A 22,033-nucleotide genomic window follows, 5' to 3' on the forward strand; every position below is an offset into this window, starting at 1 on the left:
GGGGGTTCTGTGTACCTGCACTCAGTCCCCTGCAGAGTCACGGGGGTTCTGTGTACCTGCACTCAGTCCCCTGCAGAGTCACGGGGTTCTGTGTACCTGCACTCAGTCCCCTGCAGTCACGGGGGTTCTGTGTACCTGCACTCAGTCCCCTGCAGAGTCACGGGGGTTCTGTGTACCTGCACTCAGTCCCCTGCAGAGTCACGGGGGTTCTGTGTACCTGCACTCAGTCCCCTGCAGTCACGGGGGTTCTGTGTACCTGCACTCAGTCCCCTGCAGAGTCACGGGGTTCTGTGTACCTGCACTCAGTCCCCTGCAGAGTCACGGGGGTTCTGTGTACCTGCACTCAGTCCCCTGCAGAGTCACGGGGGTTCTGTGTACCTGCACTCAGTCCCCTGCAGTCACGGGGGTTCTGTGTACCTGCACTCAGTCCCCTGCAGTCACGGGGGTTCTGTGTACCTGCACTCAGTCCCTGCAGAGTCACGGGGGTTCTGTGTACCTGCACTCAGTCCCCTGCAGAGTCACGGGGGTTCTGTGTACCTGCACTCAGTCCCCTGCAGTCACGGGGGTTCTGTGTTCCTGCACTCAGTCCCCTGCAGGCACCATCACTGTTCTATTTTCTTAGCTTTACTCTATCCGAATTTGTTTGTTTGTTTGTTTATTTTTTTTAAAAAAAGAAAAGGTTTTTCTATGTGGCCCTTGTTGTCCTGGAACTCTATGTAGACCAGGCTGGCCTTGAACTCATGGAGATCCATCTGTATCTGCCTCCTAAATGCTGGGATTAAGGCATGCCACCACCATACCCAGTGAAAGTTTATTGGTTGTTTTTGTGTGTGTGAGTGTGTGTGTGTGTGTTGTTTTGTTTGTTTTTTGTTTTTAGTATTGGGGATTGAACTCAGGGCCTTGAGCATGCTAGACAAGCACTCTGTCACTAAGCTACATCACCACTGTATCAGAAATCCATAACACAAAGGCAGTGCAATTGCAGCGAGTTTGTGGCTAGCCTAGGATACACAGTAAGTTCTAAGCTAGCCTGAGCTACAGAAACTCTGTTTCACCAAAGAAGCAGGGAGAAGCCAAACACAGTCCTTTTTGTTGATCGGGTTCCTCAGTCTAGGTCCTTTTGTCGTTCTGAGTAGACTGATACTCTTGGGGATTATTTGTGCATTGCAGGATGATTAGCAGCCTCCCTGATCGCTACCTACTTGATGCCAGGAACACTCTATGCTTCCTCTTTAACTCTTGACAACCAAAAACGTTTCCAGGTATTTCCAAAGATCTACTGGGCACAAAACTGCCACCATCTGAGAGCTACTCTTGTAAATACACTAGGCAGGCTGGAGTCAAGGGACAAGGCCAATGGGGCTTACCTCCATTCCATCCATGGCCATGGTGGCAAGGTAGTTAGGGTCCTGCTTGTTCCAGCAGAGGCGAAGCAGTGGGTGATGCTGTGGGTCTTCGTAAATGATGGTGCTGTGTTCCAGATGGCGGAGGTCAAACATCCTCACGGAGCCATCCGCACCCACAGAGGCAAACATGTCCCTGCCCCCTCCGGCTCGGCTGAACGCAATATCATAGACCTGTTGGTAAGAAGCTTCAGGTCTACATCAGTCGTCTCCTTTTCCCACAGGATGGAAACTTGTCACTTCCCAGTTCCTATGAACCCCAACTTACGACACAAAAGCAGGTAAGTTAGTGGCTTCTCAGAGAATAAAGATCATGCTACCACAGGTCCTGGCTGACTTCTTCCCATGCCTGGCTTCCACTCTTCCCCTTAAAACCCTGTGATAAAACAAAACCTACAAACCCGAAGTCTGAAGGCAGCTATTTTCTGGGCTTTGGTGGGTGTGAACCTATGATTCTATGCAATCAGATGCAGGTTCCTGACAAACTACATCATGGTTCTGCCAAGCTGGTTCTGCTATAAAACCTAGACCTGGGACCCATTTGTAAGAAAAAGGTAATTATGATTTCTGTTTTTGTGTTTTTTAAAAGGGCACTGGGGAGCTGGAGAGATGGTTTGGTGGTTAAAAGTACTTGTTGCTCTTGCAGAAGACCCAGATTCAGCTAAAAGTGGTCTGTAACTACAGTTCTGGAGGATCTGACACTCCCTCTGGCCTCCTCGTACTGTGCACACATGTGGTGCAAGGACATACATGTAGGCAAAACACCCATACACATAAAAATAAGAAGAAATAAATCTTGAAAAATAAAATAAGAAGTCGAGCATGTCAGAAACTACAGTGTGATGGAGGAACAGAAGGCAATCAAGGACAAGTATCCTCCGGTCAATCCAAAGTATGACTATCTGGATCCCACGGCTGATGTCCAGTTACACTCATGGGATATGCTCTGGAGGAAGCATTTGAACAGTGTGCCATGGCCATGGTTACATGACAGACACAGGGACTGTGGAACCCTCCAAACAGTAGAAGTAGAAACCCAAAGAGATGACTTGCAGACTCTGTTCTTTCACTTTTTGGATGAGTGGCTTTACAAGTTCAGTGCTGATGTATACTTCATACCCGGGAAATGAAAGTACTTAATATTGTTCAAAAAATTTCAAGTTATGGTCAATTGTGTGAGAATTTTCACTGTCCAAGCGTCCTCAGGGAACAGAAGTCAAAGCAATACTAGGCAATGCAAGTCTATAATGAAGAGAAACCAGAAGTTTTTGTGATCATCGACATTTAAAATACCTAAATAAACAAACAAATACATAAGAAAGGAAAGAAAGAAAGAGAAAAACTCTTGAAGAATTGAATTTTTTTTTTCATTTTGAGAAGATGCAATGATTTATTTTCTATAGTGTCTCTGCTAAATGAAAATACAGAACTGGGAATTTAAAGTGTGACTTTCAGAAGTGGAAAACCAGTGTGAAGCCTTATCTATGATTCCTAAATAATGAATTCTGCTTTTTCTGAGGAACAGTCTTGTACCTGGCTATTTGCAGCAGTAGCAGCAGGTACCTTACACCTTCCAGTGGATTGCAAGCACTCCAGCATAGTCTCAGAAGGGAATACCCAGTGATGTAAGCACCACTGGGACCGAATCCAATTTCAAACAAAATAATTTGAGCTTGATGATAGATAGTATATGCCTGTGATCCCAATACTCAGGCTCCTGAGTTTGAGGCCAGCTTTGGCTATAAAATGAGTTTGGAGCTAGCCTGGGCAACTTAACATGGACTTGTCTGAAAAAAGGGAAGTGTAGGGCAGGGAAAACATGCACACAGAGGTCATGATTTTAGGTTGCTAAGGGACAGAGCTATCCTATGTTCTAGTCAAATCTCAGTAGAACCCTTGAGAAGCTTGATTAGAAGAGCTCTGATTTTGTCTTTCCTTTTTAAGCAGCAACAGTACCTCATATTTTCTTAAAAGAAATATCTGACACTGTACCTTACATATATACCCCCTGGACATATTTGATCTTATTTATTTCTTATTTATTTTCAGTGTTTGGGATTAAGCTCCATTATGTAGCCAATTGCTCTACTACTGAGTTTATAGTCCCAGCCCTATAAGGGAAATTTATTTATTTATTTATTTATTTAATTCTTTTTTTAAGACAAGGTTTCACTGTATAGGCTAGGCTAGCCTTGAACTTATAGTGTCTGCCTTCTGAGTACTGGGATTGAAAGTGTGTTGCTGTGGGAGGACCCTTCTGTAGGCTGTGAATGTATGCTGTTCCTATTGGTTGATAATAAAAGCTGATTTGTCCTATAGCCAGGAAAATAAGGCTGAGCAGGAAAACCAAATGGAGATACAGAGAGGAGGTGAAGTAGGAAGAGATGCAAGGCAGCTGCCCAAGAAGCAAGATGCCAAAGGCTCTACGGGCCATGTGGCAATGTAGAGATTAATAGAAATGAGTTAATTTAAATGTAAGAGCTAGTTAGTAATAAGCCTGGGCCATCAGTCAAGCATTTATAATTAATATAAGCCTCTGTGTGATAATTTGGGAAGCAGCTGTGGGACAGGGCAGGACAGAAAAAAGCCTACCTTTACATATGGCGACCAACATGGGACATAGATCCACATAAAACCTGAGAAACCTTAAAAAAGGTTCTAAACGCACAGAAATGGAGTCACACTGGGCTTCCTAGTCTCTCATGCTGGCCTCAGTGCCTGTGAAATGGAGCTGGCCACCAACCACCATAAGCTAAGCGGCATGGCAGGTTTCCACAACCTCTCAAAAGGGCCTCAGTACAGAGAGGTGGTTCTAAGCTGCTGCATTTAGACTTGAGCTTCGAGTGCTGCATGACAGATTTGTGGTTTTGATCATGCAGACGGAAAAGATTACAGATACACAGTAAAAACAGATTCAGACAAAAAGGCCTCTAAACAGGTCACAGTATGTTTAAAAAAAAAAGTATGTAGCTTGGGAGAGAGAAGAGAAAGAGTATATATAGTCTTAGATTTAAAATAATAAAGTCTTTAAAAGGGAGAGGAAGTAATATGAAGAAAATGGGACATGTAAGAATGGAAAATGCACAAAAAGTCTGTATTATGTATATTATTGTATTATCTTTAAAAGTTTTGACTGTTTAGCCAGGTGGCGGTGGCACACGCCTTTAATCCCAGCTCTCAGGAGGCAGAGCCAGGCAGATCACTATGAGTTTGAGGCCAGCCTGGTCTACAGAGCGAGATTCAGGACAGGCACCAAAATGACACAGAGAAACCCGGTCTCGAAAAACAAAAATTTTGACTGTTCTGAGACATTTAATTATAAAAGCTGCTGGATTAAGCCAACCTATATATTTTAAAAATTCTTGATTCTAAAATCCAAGTCAAAAGTTATGCCACTTTGGGGGAGAGGATATGTTTTTATTTCACAGGAAATGAGAGCCTATGGATTCATTCTGAGTTAAGGAAAATTAGGTTTGATCGAGGAAGACCCCCTGAAATCATAATTACAGACATGAAAAAATAAATCTAAAGTAACTACAAGATCTGTAACACATATTTTACCTGCTCAGACATAAAACAAAAAATTATCTTTGACTGCCTTATGTAAAATACAGTTTATATTTGTATTAATACAGATATGTATGTTACCCTTAAAAGTTTATGTATTTTCAGAACAAGAGGACCAGACAACAGTAAAAATGATGGTAAAAATGATGGCCCAGATGATACAGCATCCAAAACAACTTCAAGACTGTTGACTAAGATGATCAAACCTCTGATTGCAGTCCTCAGGGGAGGACTTGTCCTGGAGGAGGTGGGAACGGAGGGTAGGCTGGGGGTAAGGGGAGGGAGTGGGAGGGGGGAGAATAGGGGAACCCATGGCTGATATGTAGAACTGAATGGTATTGTAAAATTATATATATATATATATATATATATATATATATAATATATATATATATATATATAATTCTCTTCAAAAAAAAAAAAAAGATGATCAAACCTCACAGAATACTACAGCTGTGACTTAAGAATTATTCTAAATTTTCTCAGGATTCCAAAAAAATTACCAGCGCCCCCAATCAGCAGGAAGTAGTCTAGAGAACTATGTCCACATTTCCAAAAAAACAGATTATGGATGTTTATCTTTGTTTAAAGGGTTGATTATAAATTGTTATTGGTCAGTCACTCTCTTTCCAAAGAAGAGAGGGGAATATGATATAGAAATGAAGGGGAAAAGGGTAGGTTATTGAATCTACTTTAATCCAAAAAACAACTGTTAATCTCAAAATATTTTACACTGTTATGGATTTTAGTTTATTGACACAAATTTAAAGTCAATTTTGTTATACTGCATATATATTTCTATTCTTGTTTAAGGTATTGTGTTTATGCAGATCATTTAAAAGTATAATATATAATTAAAAATAGATTAATATTTAGTCATCTATAATAGTTAAACTTATAGTCATGTTAGTTAGGTTTTCTAGGTATACAAAGATACATTTTTATTAGGTAGATAATCTTCAAACACTTCAAAGACCTACAGAATATGGCATTTTAAATGTTTTAATAACCTAAGGCTTTTCTTGACTGTGAGACATATCTGCTCCTGGCAGCACTGATCTACTCCCAAGAGGATAATGGGCACCCAAGACACTACATATGAAGTTTGTTTTCTTTTTGGTAAAGCTGACCTTTTGGACAAGAGACCACCCTTGCCTCGACCGCTTACAGTAAGTACGCCATGCAGTCTGGACAAGTAGGACACAAAGAAAAGCAACTGCTGAACTTTGCAGAGACAGGGTAAAACAATCCTTCAAATTTTCCTGTTTCTAAAAAAGGTCTGTCAGATATTCTAGACCTATAAGCCAAAGTTGGATGCCCCAACATTGCAGAGAAACTTTGAGTGACTGTCCAGGCAGCCAGCTGTTTCTGTTATTTCTTGCATTTTTTGCAAGTCACTTGCTTGCACTTCTTGTTTACTTAGGTAATATTATTTCCTTCTCAGGTCTTTGATGGAGTTAAAGACTAGATAGTTATAATTATAGTTTCCCTTAATTATAATAAAGGGCAAATTAGATATGAAACTTTAGATTCACCAAGATAAGATGGATAATTAAATGTTTTCTGACTTTGTCAAATACAAATAGACTAGATATCATAACTATAATTCTTACTTGATAACTGTTTTGTTGTATGTAATTTTACTATGTTAAAGTTAAAACCTTCTGTTTCAGTTAGACAGAAAGGGGGAGATACTGTGGGTTGATCTTCTGCACACTGTGAAGATTTGTTACTCTGATTGTTTTAATAAACAAGCTGTTAGTTTAGCCAGACAGGATAAGGTTGTATCAACTTGTTATAATTTTATTAAAGCCAGTCTATTCATCCAGTTAGAGAAAACAAGAAAAAAAAAAAAAAGGAAGAAAAAAAAATCTCATGTGGCCTAGGTTGGCCTTGAACTTGCTATGAGGTAGGGGCTGTGGTATAGAGGTCTTTATGTAGCTGAACAGCACTAGACAAAACCTCTGTCTATCCAGTGTGCCATACCTAAGAAGATAGGGTCTTGCTATGTAGCCCAGGATGGTATCAAACTTTAGACTGTTCCATCTTTACCTCCCAAGTACTAGAATTATAGACACCCAGGATCCCCTTTTAATCACTCTTTTCCTATTGTTTTAAAACAGAGTCTCATGGAGCCCAAGTTAGCATGAAAGTTTCTATGTAGCAGATGACCCAGAACTCTTGATCCTACATCTACCACTCAATGATAGGAGTGCAGGCATGTGTCAGTACATCTGGCCCTTGTGATCTACTCTTAATCTTTACCATAGAGAAGTATTTCTTCATGGTTAGAGAAAAGGGGCTTAGCATGTTGAACAGAAATAGATGGGCATCTATTAGCAGTGTTTGTCCCTTAGTATCCAGAGCGTCCAGAGAACTACATTTTTTAAAAAAGATTTTTATTGTATCTGTATGAGTGTTTTGGCTGCTCGTATGTATGTACATTACATGAGTGGCTAGTGCCTACAGAGGCCAGAAGAGGGCATAGGATCCCCTGGAACTATAGTTACAGATGGTTGTGAGCTGCCATGTGCGTGCTGGAATTAAATCTGGGTTCTCTAGAAGAGCAATCAATGTTCTTAACCGCTGAGCCTTCTCTCCAGTCCCAGACCTGATATTTTTAGTGAGAAATTCTACTTATTCCTCCATCTCAATGTCAGCTGTCATTACTATCCAAGATCCTAAAGTGTGTTTTGTGTTTGGCATCTGTTTTCCTGTTGGTTCTGGAGTATGGCTCAAAGCACAAAGCTCTATCAGCTTAAGTAACTGCTCCTTCATCAGTGCCCCACCTATACAGTTCGTCAGGGAAGAGGGAAGGTGGTAACTCCCAATGTATTAAACTCGTCTCTGCTACATCCACCAGACAGTCATTACACCCCACCCCACCCCACCCGGCCTAGGATCTTCCTCAGGCAGAGCTGCCATCACAGGCTCTTTCTAGTTTATCGTTTGCTCTGATCCATCCCAGGCTCTCCTGCTCTTCTTTCCTATTGGCCAAGTTTGGCTGGGTCACAGGTTTGCTGGCTGCTTCTGGGTGGTTCAGCCAAAGAAATCCAAGGTGGGAAACTGGATGATGGGATACAAGCAGCAGCTGAGTATTTATCCTTCCTCTCTCTGTTCAGAAGCATCTCTGCCAGGTAAAGCCAGACTCTAGGAGCCACAACCTTCAGCCTATAGTTGGTGGTAGCCCCCTGCTCCTAACCTCTCAGTTCCTTCACTGCATAAGCATTCTCTTGGTTTAAATCACTTAGGTTTATTCTTGCAAGATCCTCTTCCCCCATAATGGGGGCTGAACCAAGGGCCTCATGGATGCTAGGCAAGCATTCCATCACCGAGCTCTATTCCTAGACACTTTGAGTAGTTCCCTCCTTTGGGTTGGCTCCAGCAGAGAACAGAGGCCTGTCTACTTGACATTTCCACAAGTTCCTTTAGTGGTCATCTCTGCAGAGCACACTCTTAGCTTAGAGGAGTCAAGTCCCAGCGCCTTCTACTGATCTTATCTCAGGAGTGCAACACGAAAGATCAACCCCTCAGAATGGCAACCTGGCACATGGTTGATGACCTGAAGGCATCTTTTTTCTTATACAAATACCGATACCATTCGCTGTGCAGGTAAAGGGGTAGAAAAGGAAAAAAGAACACAGGCATATCTTTAGGAGCAGTTATGCCTACTTCCCCCCAAAATCACCAGGATACCCCCTCAGCTTCCAATAAACACAGAAGAAACAATATCAATGAGACATATTTGCCTCCAAACAGGACTGAAAATAAAAAGATTAAGTAAACATACCAGAGTTTTCACAGAATGGTGTTAGAGAAAAACAGCTAATTAGGATCATCTGTCATGAGATTCCCCTCTTCCTGTTTCCCCCTATCTCCAAGAAGCCATCCTGTTCAGAGAGAAGGGTTACTCTAAAATTATTAACCATATTAGTTCTAGGATGTCTGTAAGAGACTTCATTAAAAAAGCAACTTCCGGCCCCACCCCTCATGGGAGCGCTGGCCTCGTCCCCAGCAGCCCACAGCACTGCTGAGGCACGGGTGGTGGTGTGGATGTGGAGGAGCTAACCCTGCCCACTCCAGACACCGTAAGACTCTCTCAGCTGATGGCTTTTGGTGGTGGATGCGGGCAGAGAAAGACTCATCCGAACCATGCTCCAAGGAATGCATAGATAACACAAAATTGACTTTTTTGTGTTTTGTTTCTTATGGGGCAGGGAGGGGGTGTCGTGATAGAAGGAGGTGGACATGGGAAGACTAGGAGGTGAGTGTGATTGAGGCACATGTTAGATTCCCAAATAATTAATTAAAAAAAAAAATACCCCCATCAACCTCTAGTCTGAAAGGAAAATGAGAGACTATAGATGAAGTTGTTAGTGTCATTCATGCCTTTGGGCTGGTGAGGGAGCTCAGTCACAGGGTAGAAGGCCTTGCTCTGCAAGCCGGACAACCTGAGCTCAATCCTTGGAACCCAGAGCAGAAGGAGACAAATGACCCCCAGAAGTTGTTCTCTGGCCTCCACACATCACTGTGGTACACATGTGCCTGCACATGCGCACACACTTACTTTCTCTCTCATAATAATAACAGTAATAAATAAAACATTTTTAAAAGGTGCGTTCAGTTTTAAGTGTTGTTTTCTGTTTGAACACATTAAATTTTAACTTAGACAAGACACATGCCGACATTATGATCTACATAACCTTCAAAACAGTGAGAGAACAGGAGGACCTCTCACCCGCAGGTACAGGAAGCGCCTGCAGAGGAGCAGAGGAAACCATCATTACCTCTTTGTCATGGGCGATCAGCTGGGTCTTCACGTGGCCGGACACGAGGTTCACTCGCCCCAGCACCTGCCCGGTCTCCAGGCCCCAGATGGTGCAGGTTGTGTCAATGCTCGAGGTACCTGCAGACACCAGAGCAAGATGAGGGAGGGGAGGTTCCACGAGACTCCCCACTCTCTCTGCTTGGCCCAGGGGACAAGAGGCCACAGCATGTCCTCAGCACTGACTTGTTTCTTGTGGAGTGGGGAGAATTTCTTTAAACAGAATACCCTGATAGAGTTAAAGCTGACCTTGAACTCAAGGTCATCCAGCCTGCCCCTCCCAAGTGTTGATATTAGAGGTGTGTACCATCACAACTGCAAGACTTTAGATTTTAGCTGGAGAGATGTGACAGACACAGAGGAAGCTGCATTCCCTATAAGAAATGAATGACTACTTTCCATAGTTAGCCCATTTCACCCTTGGCTGTTTTAGGACAAGATATGTGCCTCAAAGTCCCCTGACCCCCATAAAAACAGACCCAGCCCAAATCTGAGGAAATGTATCTTCATTTTCTTCAAATTGGAAATCAAAGCCCTCACCTAAAAGATAAGGATCCACCTCGTTCCAGTCAAAGGAGGTCAGGGGGGCACAGAAGTCTGAGTTCTTGTTATTGTTTAGCAAGCACTCCAGCCTCGTCTCTGTCTCACCAACCTGAAGGGACAATAATGAGACATGAGCCTGTCTACACACACACACACACACACACACACACACACACACAAAAACACACACAGTCCTGCTTAGTAAATCGAAGACAAGGGGAGAAAATAATTTTATAATAAGGGGGACTAAAACCCAAAGGAACTCCTGAATTGGGACCTCTTTCAGAACTTGCCCTTCTCCTAGTTTTGCTCTCTAGGTTTTCACCCACGCCTCTTCCTGGTGCTCTACACAGCCTGTCTGCTGGACCCTAGACTCCCAAGCACAGTGGATGCCCCTGTGCTGAGCTCAGCTGTAAAGGGAAGATTCACACACGTAACACATTAGAATCAAAAGCCCGGAATGTATTTACTCAAAAATATCTGGACTGTTATTGGAGCAGGAGGTCCCAAGTGTTCTCTGCCTCACAGAAAGAAGTCTGTCCCCATCACACCAGGTTAAATGAGTCTCAAGTTTCAAGGTTCACTGAGGCCAGCAGCAAGACTCTGCAGAAGGCATCTGGACTAGATTTCCTAAAAAACCTTCAGAGCTAAAACAAGATCAGTTCAGACGCATTTTCTTTGTTTCCTCCATGCTGCAACGGTACTACCTGTCCGTTCTTTGGGACCTCACACTGCTGTCTGCTGATAAAGCACCTGCTTACCCTCCACACGCGGAGATAGTCACCACTCGTCGCCAGAAGGTCTGGATAGACGCCTTTTGTGTCAGGAATCCACATGAGCTTTGTGGTGGGGTACGGGTGGTCAAAGGTGTTTCGGCAAATAAACTCTGAACTCTCTTCATCTAAACCAACAAGCTGAACCTGCAGCACACCAAAATTGGACCACATGAGCACTTGTTTATCTTCAGCAGCATCAAATACATCATACACATCAGATTCCTGGTCAGTGGCGAGGTCTTAACACTGTACTACACTCAAGTGTACAGTCAAGTTATTAGAGTGACAGGACCCTAGACTGACCCTACACCACAGCCAACACTACAAGGGTAGAAAAAGACAGAGAGAGATCTGAATACAGGTTTTCTGCCTCTAAATCCTGAACTAACCTCACTCCCAATCTGATCTTCCCGTCTCCTCCCAAGCGCTGGGATTACAGGAATATACAATCATAGCCTATCTAATCAAGTGCTGAGGACTGAACCAGGGCTTCATGGATGCTAGACTAGTACTCCATCAACTGAGCTATATTCCCAGCCTCCCTTTTGCCTTCTTGAGTCAAGGTCTTCCTACATAGACCAGGCTGGCCTCAAACTCACAGAAATTCCACCTCTACCTCCCAAGTCCCTAGATGAAAGGCGTGTGCCACCATGCCCAGCTCCATTCTATGGGTTTTAACAAATTAACTACACATATTTGGCATAAAAGCATAGTAAAAAGTATTTTCACGTTACTTAAAAGGGGTATTTGAGCCGGATGGTGATGCACGCCTTTAATCTCAGCACTTGGGAGGCAGAGGCAGGCAGATCTCTGTGTTCTGAGGCCAGCTTGGTCTACAGAGCAAGTTCCAGGACAGGCTCCAAAGCTACACAGAGAAACGCTGTCTTGAAAAAACAAACAAAGGATTTGGAGACAGAGTTTCATGTCATCTTCACCTTCCGAGGGTTTGCTCTTTTTCTCGGGTTGAGTTGTTTTCTCAGAGTTTTAGTTCTCGGTATACTTTTGATACCATTTCTGTTCTTCTATGCTATTGCCTTTGTGTATGAATTTTTAAGAGCAGCTCTTTAAAATGTACAAAAAGCCTTGAAACTATGGGTCAGTTTGGGAAGAACTGCCAACTTGAGTTGATTTATTTAGGCCACCTTTAGCTTGTTCAGCAATGCTTTCAAGTTTTGCATGTGCAGATCTCCAACTCTTTTATTAACTTTATTTCTATGTAATTGCATGCTATTGCATATATATCTTTTAGGGCTTTAATTGTATTTTCCCCCTAAACCACCTAGCATGGTTTTAAAATTCCATTTTCAACTGTTTCTTGCTACTATATAAAAATAGTTTATTTTGCATATTAATCTTAGATCTCTAACTTTGGTAATTAGTTACCAGTGGCTTTTGTACATTTGTAAGGATTTTCCTATGTGTATCTATACACTTAGTCATCAACAGATTTTTTTTTTAGAAGTTAGGCATAGACGTGCAAGGTCTATATATGTGTAGGGGAGATAAGGAGTATGGATGCAAAAGAAGACAGAAGGCTGTGTTCTGTCACTCCAGAGCAATAAAAGTGAAGCCAAAGGCAATACACTGCCAATCACTGTTAACAGGCAATTCTCCAATCCCGGAATTCGGTCTGGATGGGGGAGGGAGTGCATCTAAGCAGTCTTCCTCCCAGGTGTAAGTGAAAAACCATAGGTAGGCAGATAACACCTTAAAGAGAAACTGGAAAAAGGGGGGTCTACAATCACTTCCAAAAGTTGCCTTTCAAATCATGAGACATTTCCCCAAACCTCAAATATCAGATTCTGTGAACATTTCCCACTTTAAGGTCCTCTAGACCCACCATTCAAGGCCCTCTGCAACTCAATGCTAACCTACCTTATCTTCCACATTCCTCATCTAATAATCGTTTTCCACCTTCTCCCTTTCCATCAACCCCAATCCTGCCTAATATAAACACATCAGGAGTATCAGGCTGCCAGGACTCTCCTTATCATTCACTAGCTGCAGGCCCTTACTATTGTTAATCCTGTGTCCCAAACTGTAGAGTTGAGATGTTCATGAGATCTACCTGAATAATTGTGTGTAACTGCCTTTCCCAATGTATGAGCTTCAACATTTGATCTTACTTCCTCTACGAAGCACTGACAGTGTTCCTTGTCCTTTATCTTTCAGTATTTACCAACACCACACATTTGACAGCTAATCCCATAGTGCCTCAGGAGACACTGGCATTACTGTTTTATGTAGTTTCACTTAGATCTCCTTAATCTTACGCGTATGGCTTTTTGTTGGTATGTATGTCTGTGCACCATTTACAAGCATGGTGCACAAGGAGGCCAGAAGAGGCTATCAGATTCCCTGGCACTAAAGTTACAGATGGTTGTGAACTGCCATGTGGGTGTTGGGAATTAAACCTGGGTCCTCTACAATAGCAGCCAGTGCCTTTAAGCACTAAGCCATCTCTCCAGTTCCCACCCCTAAAAACTATCCTGTTTCTTGAGATTCAAGAACCTTAAATCATGCTAATAAAAAAATGAAAGTAGTGTCAGTCTCTGTGAGGACAGAATTGAACCAAACTAGCCTCATATGTTTTAGGGTAAAAAAAATCTGTGGGTAGGAGATATGGCTCAGTCAGTAACTTGCTTGTCTCACCAGCATGAGAAACTGAGTATAATTCCCAGGGACCCACATTAAAAGTCTGGTGTGGGCACACCTGTAATCTCAGCTCTGGAGAGGTGGAGGCAGGAAGATCTTTAGGGCTTGTTGGTCAGCCATTCTAGCTGAATCCAAGCTCCAGGCTCAAGATCCTGTCCCAAAAAATAAGATGAAGGGCAACTGGGAAAGACACTTGTCAATAACCTTTGGCATCCAATGCATGGACACACACAGTTTCTAAAAAAATTTAAAAAAAAAATATTTAAGCACCTTGGAGTTTAAGAGAGCTGACAGCCAGACCACTGCAAGAACTTTCCAGTGCTGAACTTCTTGTGCTGACTAATGTGGGCAAACTCTTACTACATTCTACAATGACTAGTTGATGCGTATCTTTCCAATTATTTTCCATGTATTTGCATGCATTGGGGGTGTGTGTGGTAGGTTCTTTATAACAAAAACAAACAAACAACAAATCCAAAACATAGACTTGTTCCATATAATTTATTCCACAACTTGAATATCTTCTCAAGTCAATACAAATAGTTCCATCTCTTCTTCTACAGCAGACTGTGGTAAACACACCACAATTTATTCAACTGTTCATTTACTTCAGTTACAGTCCATTGTTTTACTACCATAAACAATGAATACCCTTATTTAATTGTGTGTGTGTGTGTGTGTGCTCTTATTGAATAGATTCCTAGAAGTGTAATTGTTCTACCTGCTAACTACACAGCTGATAGGGCTATAAAGAATACTGAGAAACCCAAACCCCTAAGTCATATCAACAAATGGGAAAACCAATTCAAGTGGCAGTTCTCAAAGTAAAAATGACAAAAGACCTACAAATACTTGAATATACAAATGAAAACTGCTTACAGACTCCATCTCACCCCATCAGAAAGGCTGTCAGAAAGGAAGTGCCAACAACTACTGGCCAGGGTGGGGAGAAAGCGGAACTGTTACACACCGCTGCTGGGAATGTAAACTGATGCAGCCACTGGGAAAAGCAATATGGAGGTTCTCCAAAAAGCTAAAAATTAAACTGGACATGGTGGCTCATATCCATAATTCTAGCACTTGGGAAACTGAGGCAGGAGAGTCACTCCTAGTTCAAGGCCTGGACTACACAGTGAGAACAAGGGGGAAGAATAAACCCCTAAAAATAGAATTACCATATGACCAACTCCTGGGTATGTACCAGAAGGATTCTCCACCAGCACATACAGAGATACTTGCACATTCATAACTACTGCCATACTGTTTTCAACAGCAGATACAGAATCAACCTAGAGATCCATCAGCGGGTGACTGGATAAAGAAAATGTAATGCAAACACAATGGAATTTTATTCAGCTGTAAGAAAAAATGAAATTTGCAGGAAAATCGGTGGAATCCAGTATCATCATCATGTTAGGAGAAACACATCAGACTCAGAAGGACAATTAATGTTTTCTCCCATATGTGATACCTACATTTAAATTTATATAGATATAGATATACATACACACACACACACCCCTGTATATATGATACAAAAGTAGAAAAGGGATTATGAGACAAGATGTCTAAAGGGAGGAAGGTGAGAGAGAGAGGGAAAAGGAAAGTATGTGATATGAAAGCAGAAGTGGGGTTACTTGGGGAAAAGAGGAGACCAGTAAGAAAGGGGAGACAGGGAAGGGAAGTAGGAGGAACAAATAACAACAAAATATAGTGATATATGTATGCAAATGTCACAACAAAACCTTTATAATGATAATGAAAAAATTAATTAAAAAAGAGAATTTAAAAGTTGCTTCCATTTATACTTTTATTAACAGTAAATGAGTGCCTATCTCCACACTTCTGTAAACATTAAAAATAAAAATAACTTTCTTGCTAATCTGACAGGAAAAATGGTGCTTTATTTTTACAGCATTGTTTTACTGAGGTTGAACATCTGAACTTACCATGCCAACTCTTTCCCTCAATTCTTTAACTACAGCTCTGAGGCTTTTTCGTCTCTTTGATGGGAGCTCTTCTCCGATGATGCCTATACATAGGCCTCCTTTCCCCCCATCTATTCTATTCTTTTTCAATGTAATTTTTCTTTTTTTCTGCACAGGAGGTTGAATTCAGGTCATCACCATACATACTAGTCAAGAGCTCTACCCACTCAGCTACATCCTCAGGTCTCTTTTTACCTTTTAGGACAGGGTCTCACTAAGTTGACCAGGCTAGCCTTAAATTCGCTCTGTAGCCCAGGCTAGCCTTGACCTCATGCTTCCCTTGCTTCAAGCTCCCAAGTACTTGCCAACCTGTGCTTCCTCTTCTTGTCCCAAAAGACTGATTTCCTTTTTCTTTGCCCAACAAAGTCCTATTTCGGGAACCACAGCTCTTCTGAGTTCGGCATCTACAGCCATAGACACCCTTCCTATCCCCTCCCTAGATCCTGCATCCTAACGCTCTTCCTTACATACTTCGGGAAGGCTGGGAAAACTGAATTCTGACAACTGTCATCTGTTGACAGTGTTGTTCTCCAGTCCCGTCCTGTCACGCTTGTTCCATCTCCTACCTTCAGGGCCTTCTGCAGTCCTTCACACTTCACAACACTTTCTCCAGCATGGGAAACAAAGCCCTGGAGAGGAAAGCTACGAAGCAGGGTCATTTTTACTCACGGAAAAGAAAAGGTTGGCACTTTAAAATACAAACAAACAAACAGAAAAATTGCCATGTATTCCAGGCTGGCCTTGAAGTTGGGAATCTACTGGGAACACAGGCATGTGTCACCACTCCTGGTTTATTTTTTTTCTCATTTTTCTTTATATATATATATATATATATATATATATTTTAGACAAGGTTTCTCTGTGTAGCCCTGGCTGTTTTGGAACTCACTCTGTAGACCAGGCTGGCCTCAAACTCAGAGATCCACCTGCTTCTGCCTCCCAAGTGCTGAGATTAAATGCATGCACCATCAACTGCCCGGCTTTTTAAAGATTGGTTTTTAAAATTTTGTTTATGTGTAAGTATGTGTTTGCCATGTAGTATTCTTTTAAACAAAAATTTTTATTAGATTTACTTATGTGTATGTTTTACCTGCATGTATGCATATATACCTCATGCATGCCTGTTGGTTCCCCTGGAACTGGTTACGAGCCACCATGCGGGTGCTGGGAATTACCCCAGGTTCTCTGCAAGAGCAACAAGAGCTCTAAATCACTGAGCCATCTCCTCAGCCCCCCATGTGATAATCTTAATCCTTTCATTTCCCAGTTTGTGTGGCTTTGGGTAAGTTGTCCTCTGTGCCTCAGTTTCTTTCTGTGTAAAATGAGGTAATGAGTCAGCTGATTTAGTTAGGAAACTTTTGTTCTTGTGCTGGGGATTGAACCCAGGGCCTCGTGCACAGCTAATTTTGGTTATATCAGCAGTTGTGGGAAAGTGATTGTGGTAGCTTGACTGTAATTGGCCCCCATAAACTCTGATGGAGTGGCCCTATTAGGAGGTGTGGCTTTGGAGTAGGTGTGGCCTTGTTGGAGGCAGTGTGTCACTATGGAGCAGAGCTTTGAGGGCTCATATATGTTCAAGCCATGCTCAGTGTCTCAGTTCACTTCCTGTTGCCAGCATATCAAAATGTAAAACTCTCAGCTCCTTCTCCCAGCACCACATCTGCCTGCAAGGTGCCATGTCCCACCATGATGATAATGGACTGAACCTCTGAACTGTAAGCCACCCTGTTAAATGTTTTCCTTTATAAGAGTTGCTAGGCAGTGGTGGCGCACGTCTTTAATCCCAGCACTTGGGAGGCAGAGGCAGGTGGATCTCTGTGAGTTCAAGGCCAGCCTGATCTACAGAGTGAGATTCAGGAAAGGCGCAAAGCTAACAGAGACACCCTGTCTCGGTGTGTGTGTGTGTCATGGTGTCTCTTCACAGCAATAGAAACCCTAACTAACAGTGATTTAATGACTCCAAGTGTTGGCTGATTTGAATAACATGGACGTTTATTCCACACTTACAGATGTCCACTGTTGTGTTCCACCTGAGCACTGTGTATCCTGGGATGGATAGGTTTTCTTTCTTCAAGGAGCTTGTGGTAACAAACAAAAAAGGAGATACAGCACTTTTCTTTTAAAAAGCAAAACTTACAAGGTAGCTGGACGTGGTGGTATATACAGGTAATTTCTGCACTTGGGAGGTAGAGAGGCAGGTGGATAAGGAGTTCAAAACCTACCTGGGCTACATGAGGCTGTGTCTCAAAAATAATAACCTCATAAGATATGAATAATATATAATGTGCATTATTCAAGGAAATAATGAAAGTAAAGATGCATGCTTCTGAGGAGTACTTTATTTTTTGTTTGAGACAAAACTTTGTAACTCAAATGGTTGGGAGCTCACTATGTAGCCCAGGCTAGCCTCAAACTTATAAAAATCCTCCTGCCTCAACCTTTCAAGTGCTGGAATTACAGGTGAGAGCCACCAGGCCCAGCTTGAGGGTTACTTTCTATTACATATTTGCTCCTTAGGAGGCACTGGCCATGTCCACAGTTTTAAAATGAGGTGCTGGAGATAACAGCACTCACGGCTTGTGCAGAAGACCTGAGTTCAGTTCCCAGCACTCACATGGGGTGGCTTACAACAGCCTGTAACTCCAGCTCCGGGGGACTGTGACACCCTCTTCTGGCCTCTGCAGGTACTCAATGTCTCCTCTCTTAGATAAAAGACTCTGGAAGAACTTAAAGGGAAAAAATTTAATTTGTGTGGGAGGAAAAAAAAAAAAAAACTACGGTCATTTGATGGACATATTTTACATTTATTTCTTATACAAATTCTTAAATAATAGGTGTAGTGGTCTTAACCTTACTAACACTACCCAGACCTGGACCCTGAAACCCGGCCCCAGGTTTTCTGCCACTGTGGGAGAAAGAGTCACCAGAGAAAAGAAATACGGTTCTTATTTAGGAAAAGGAAGATCAGGGCACATTTCCTGGGATTGTAAACTGGTGGTGTATGTGTGATGTCCAGGCAATGGACATCAATCCCTTTCATCCATTTCTCAAAGAGGACCCCAAAGAAACGGGATCCTTACCCAGAGAAACACATGTGCTCCTGAAATACTATAAACAAACTTAAAAGGTTCAAATGTTTTTATCTGAACCCCTTTCCTCTATCACTGTGGGTTGGAAATAGTAAAATCTGGTCTGTGCAATGCAAATTTGGTCTAGGCAAAGGGTCTAGCTAAATCCTAAGCCACCCACTTCTTCCACTCCTGCCACCACCCTGTAACTTGTCTGTCTTCATTCTGATGCTCATAGGAGTAAGCCAGAGTACTGGCTTTAAAGACCACGGACCAAGGCTTTCAGGAGCTCTGATCTCTGTCATTCTGTTTCTTTTCTTTCCTCTTCTTTTAACTCAAATTAAAAGAAAAGAATGAAGTGAAGAGATTGGGGAAAGAAAATCCTTCTCAACACTTTCAAAATTATATCCCTAAGTACCACTTAGGTTAAGAAGAAGGTACAGTTTGGAAAGGACCCACGAAAAGAACAGGTCAAATGTCATCTTCCTCTATTCAGAAATAATGGCGGGATAATGCCACAGACCGAGGTTTCCAAGGAAAGACTGGGGGGAGGGTGAACATCGGGAAGCAAAACCAATGACCAATGACAACCTCGCATTAGGGCTCTGTATCCAAGAGAAACACCTGAGATGGGGAAGATCTTGCAATAAATAGCCCTAACAGAAATCTCGCGTGGCCAGGAATGCACGACCACCAATCCAAGCGCCCGCATCTTCCTCCACTGCCTCTCTCCCGCCCCCCGCCTAGCAACAGAGGCACTGCGGCAGAAGTGGGGGAAACGGGAGGGACAGAGGACGCGCGGCTTAGGGGGATTTAAACTCCGGTTTGAAACCTGCTACTACCACCCAAAATATTATGTGCCTCAGGCATGTCACAACACTATGCCTCCGTTTCCCCGGCTGTCAGAACTAAACAAGGCAGCGAGTGTGACACCCTCAACAACGGGGCCACAGAGGGACCACCCCCTTGCAATAAAAGCAAGTTCGCCAGAGAGTTGTGGGATCTGGGGCTACCGCCCACCTCGAACATTCCCTGCCAGCTGGAAGCGGAGCCCCGGCACGACCCACCTTGTTGTTGTACTCCTCCACGAAGCTGCCCAGCGCCAGGCGAAAGCGCTTGTCGGGCCGCACGCTCCAGTTCATGGCGTAGACAGTCCAGGGCGCTTCATATTTGTAGATCTCCTTCCGTTTGCCGTGCAGGGACATGGTGGCGGCTGGGCCGCAAAGCCGGCAGGAGAGGCGGCGGGCTGGGGCACGAGACGGGCGGGGAGCCCGGCTTGGGTCAGCGAGTCCGAGAGGAGGCGGGGCCGGGGCGCGCCGGAACGGCCTAGCCCTCCAGCGACTCCTCTGCTACACACACACTCCGCCGAGCCCGACCACCAGTTTCAAACAAGCTCCGGCAGCGACTACCACCTTCCGTTTGGGATGCCGGCCCGCCCTCTCGGAACGGAAGCCACGCGATCCCGTAGCGACGACGAGCGTTGGCTGCCGGATACGTCCTTTCCAAACTGTTCCTTCTTCTTATTGGTCAACAGAGCCTTAGCACCCGCGCCCTCCTCACTATTGGCGGAAATGTTTGTCATTCTGCTTGTTCGCCCCGCCCAACTCCCGGAGGCGGGCTCTTTTGAAGTCCCAAAGATCATTGGCTAGCCAAGATGTCAGTCAGACGGATAACGGCGCAGTGCGGGTGAATGGGGGCGTGGGTGGCCTGGGGGCAAGTGTACGCCTCGGCTCGCCCCCAAGTTCTAGGCCAAGGGTCTTGAGCGTGAAGCCTGATACTTTTTCGCTGCTGCTGCTGCTGTTGTGAATGCCTCTCTCCGCCGCGAGTAACGTGCCAGATCTACCTTAATGGAGTACCTACTCCGTTTATTTATTTCATCGCCCTGATCTCGGCAAACCGCAGCCTGTGCCAAACGGGAACCCTCTCCAGCCCTACAGACACTCTCAAACTGTTCAGGGCCAGGCCAGCTTGATTCAGGCTTCCCTGCGTTATCCTATAGACACTAGAAAGACTCCCGAATTCTAGGATTGATTTTCAATGGACCTGGCTATTAGTTACTTACCTTCCTCGCTCTGCCAAACCCAACCTTAAATGTCTATGTGCCATGAGTTTGAAATGCAGAAAAGCCTGGATCTAGATACATCGTTATAAATTTAAATGCTTTCAACGATATTGAAAGGGGTTGTATTGAATTGTTAGGCGGTATAATAAAACACAACTTAAAAATATATTTTTATGTGTATTTGTGTGTGCCTGAGTATATGTAAGTGTACCACATGTGTACAGGTACCCACAGTGATTCCATATATATGGAGGTTTTTTTCTAGATTTTTTTCAGGGGTGGTATATAAACTTTCAGAGTATTCCCTAATGCTCCTCTGGATTTCTTTGCAATCTGTTGTAATGTCCTGTGATGGTTAATATTCCTGACTTAGAGACTCTAGAATGGACTAGGAGACAAGTTTCAGTGCTTGGGAGGGACTATCTAGATTAGGTTCATTGAGGTGGGGAGACTCACCTTAACTGTGGGTGATTCCCTCCCATGAGTTAGACTTCCAGACTTAAGAAGGAGCCAGCTCCAAGTGTGGGCTTCTGACTAGATGCAATGTGACCATTTGCTTGACAGACTGACTTCCAGCCTTCAACTACTAGTCTGTAGGTGTCTCTGCCAGTGAAGTGCGTCCTTTGGAGACAACAGATAGTGGGGACTTGGTTTTTAAATCTTTGTTGGTGAGTTCAGGCTATTTGTATTTAAGATTATTATTGAGAGATACTTGCCAGCGCCTGCAATTGCGTTGGTTGTTTTTCTGCATGGTTGGATTATCTTGTTTGGTTGTTCTGGCTCAACTTCCCAAGTGCTGGGTTTACAGGCACGAACTACTTTGCTTTGCTTTGTGTGCAGGTGTGTGAGGAGGTAAGTAACGAGTGCATCTGTACACATGTGTATGCCAGAGGACGACCTCAGGGGCTGTTCCTCAGGAACACCACCCACCTCCTTTGAGACGATCTCTCATTGTCCTGGACTTCACCAATTAGGCTGGATTGGCTGGCCAGATCCCTCTTCCTGTCTCAGTGCCAGGATTACAAGTGAATACAATTACTGCAGGGATTTTTGTTGTTGTTGGGTTTTTTGTTTGTTTTTGTTTTTCGACACAAGGTTTCTCTGTAGCTTTGGAGCCTGTCCTGGAATTCCCTCTGTAGACCAGGC

The 22,033-nt window shown here is 43.4% G+C and overlaps 1 protein-coding gene and 1 pseudogene across 1 annotated transcript in view; one reads left to right on the forward strand and one right to left on the reverse strand.

The window, feature by feature from the left end:
* Positions 1-20,266, reverse strand: part of Dcaf7 (DDB1 and CUL4 associated factor 7) — a 28,412-nt gene extending 8,146 nt beyond the window's left edge. The window contains exons 1-5 of the mRNA XM_028865168.2: positions 19,893-20,266; positions 11,100-11,258; positions 10,336-10,447; positions 9,758-9,876; positions 1,368-1,577 (exon numbers count right to left, since the gene is read on the reverse strand). Coding sequence (XP_028721001.1) covers positions 1,368-1,577; positions 9,758-9,876; positions 10,336-10,447; positions 11,100-11,258; positions 19,893-20,030 — 738 coding nt within the window. The 5' untranslated portion in view covers positions 20,031-20,266. The remainder of the gene's footprint in view (positions 1-1,367; positions 1,578-9,757; positions 9,877-10,335; positions 10,448-11,099; positions 11,259-19,892) is intronic.
* Positions 2,060-2,691, forward strand: LOC114690402 (annotated as a pseudogene).
* Positions 20,267-22,033: the final 1,767 nt, after the last annotated feature.

This window comes from Peromyscus leucopus, chromosome 8b (assembly GCF_004664715.2).
Source record: "Peromyscus leucopus breed LL Stock chromosome 8b, UCI_PerLeu_2.1, whole genome shotgun sequence".
Taxonomy (NCBI): Eukaryota; Metazoa; Chordata; class Mammalia; order Rodentia; family Cricetidae; genus Peromyscus; species Peromyscus leucopus.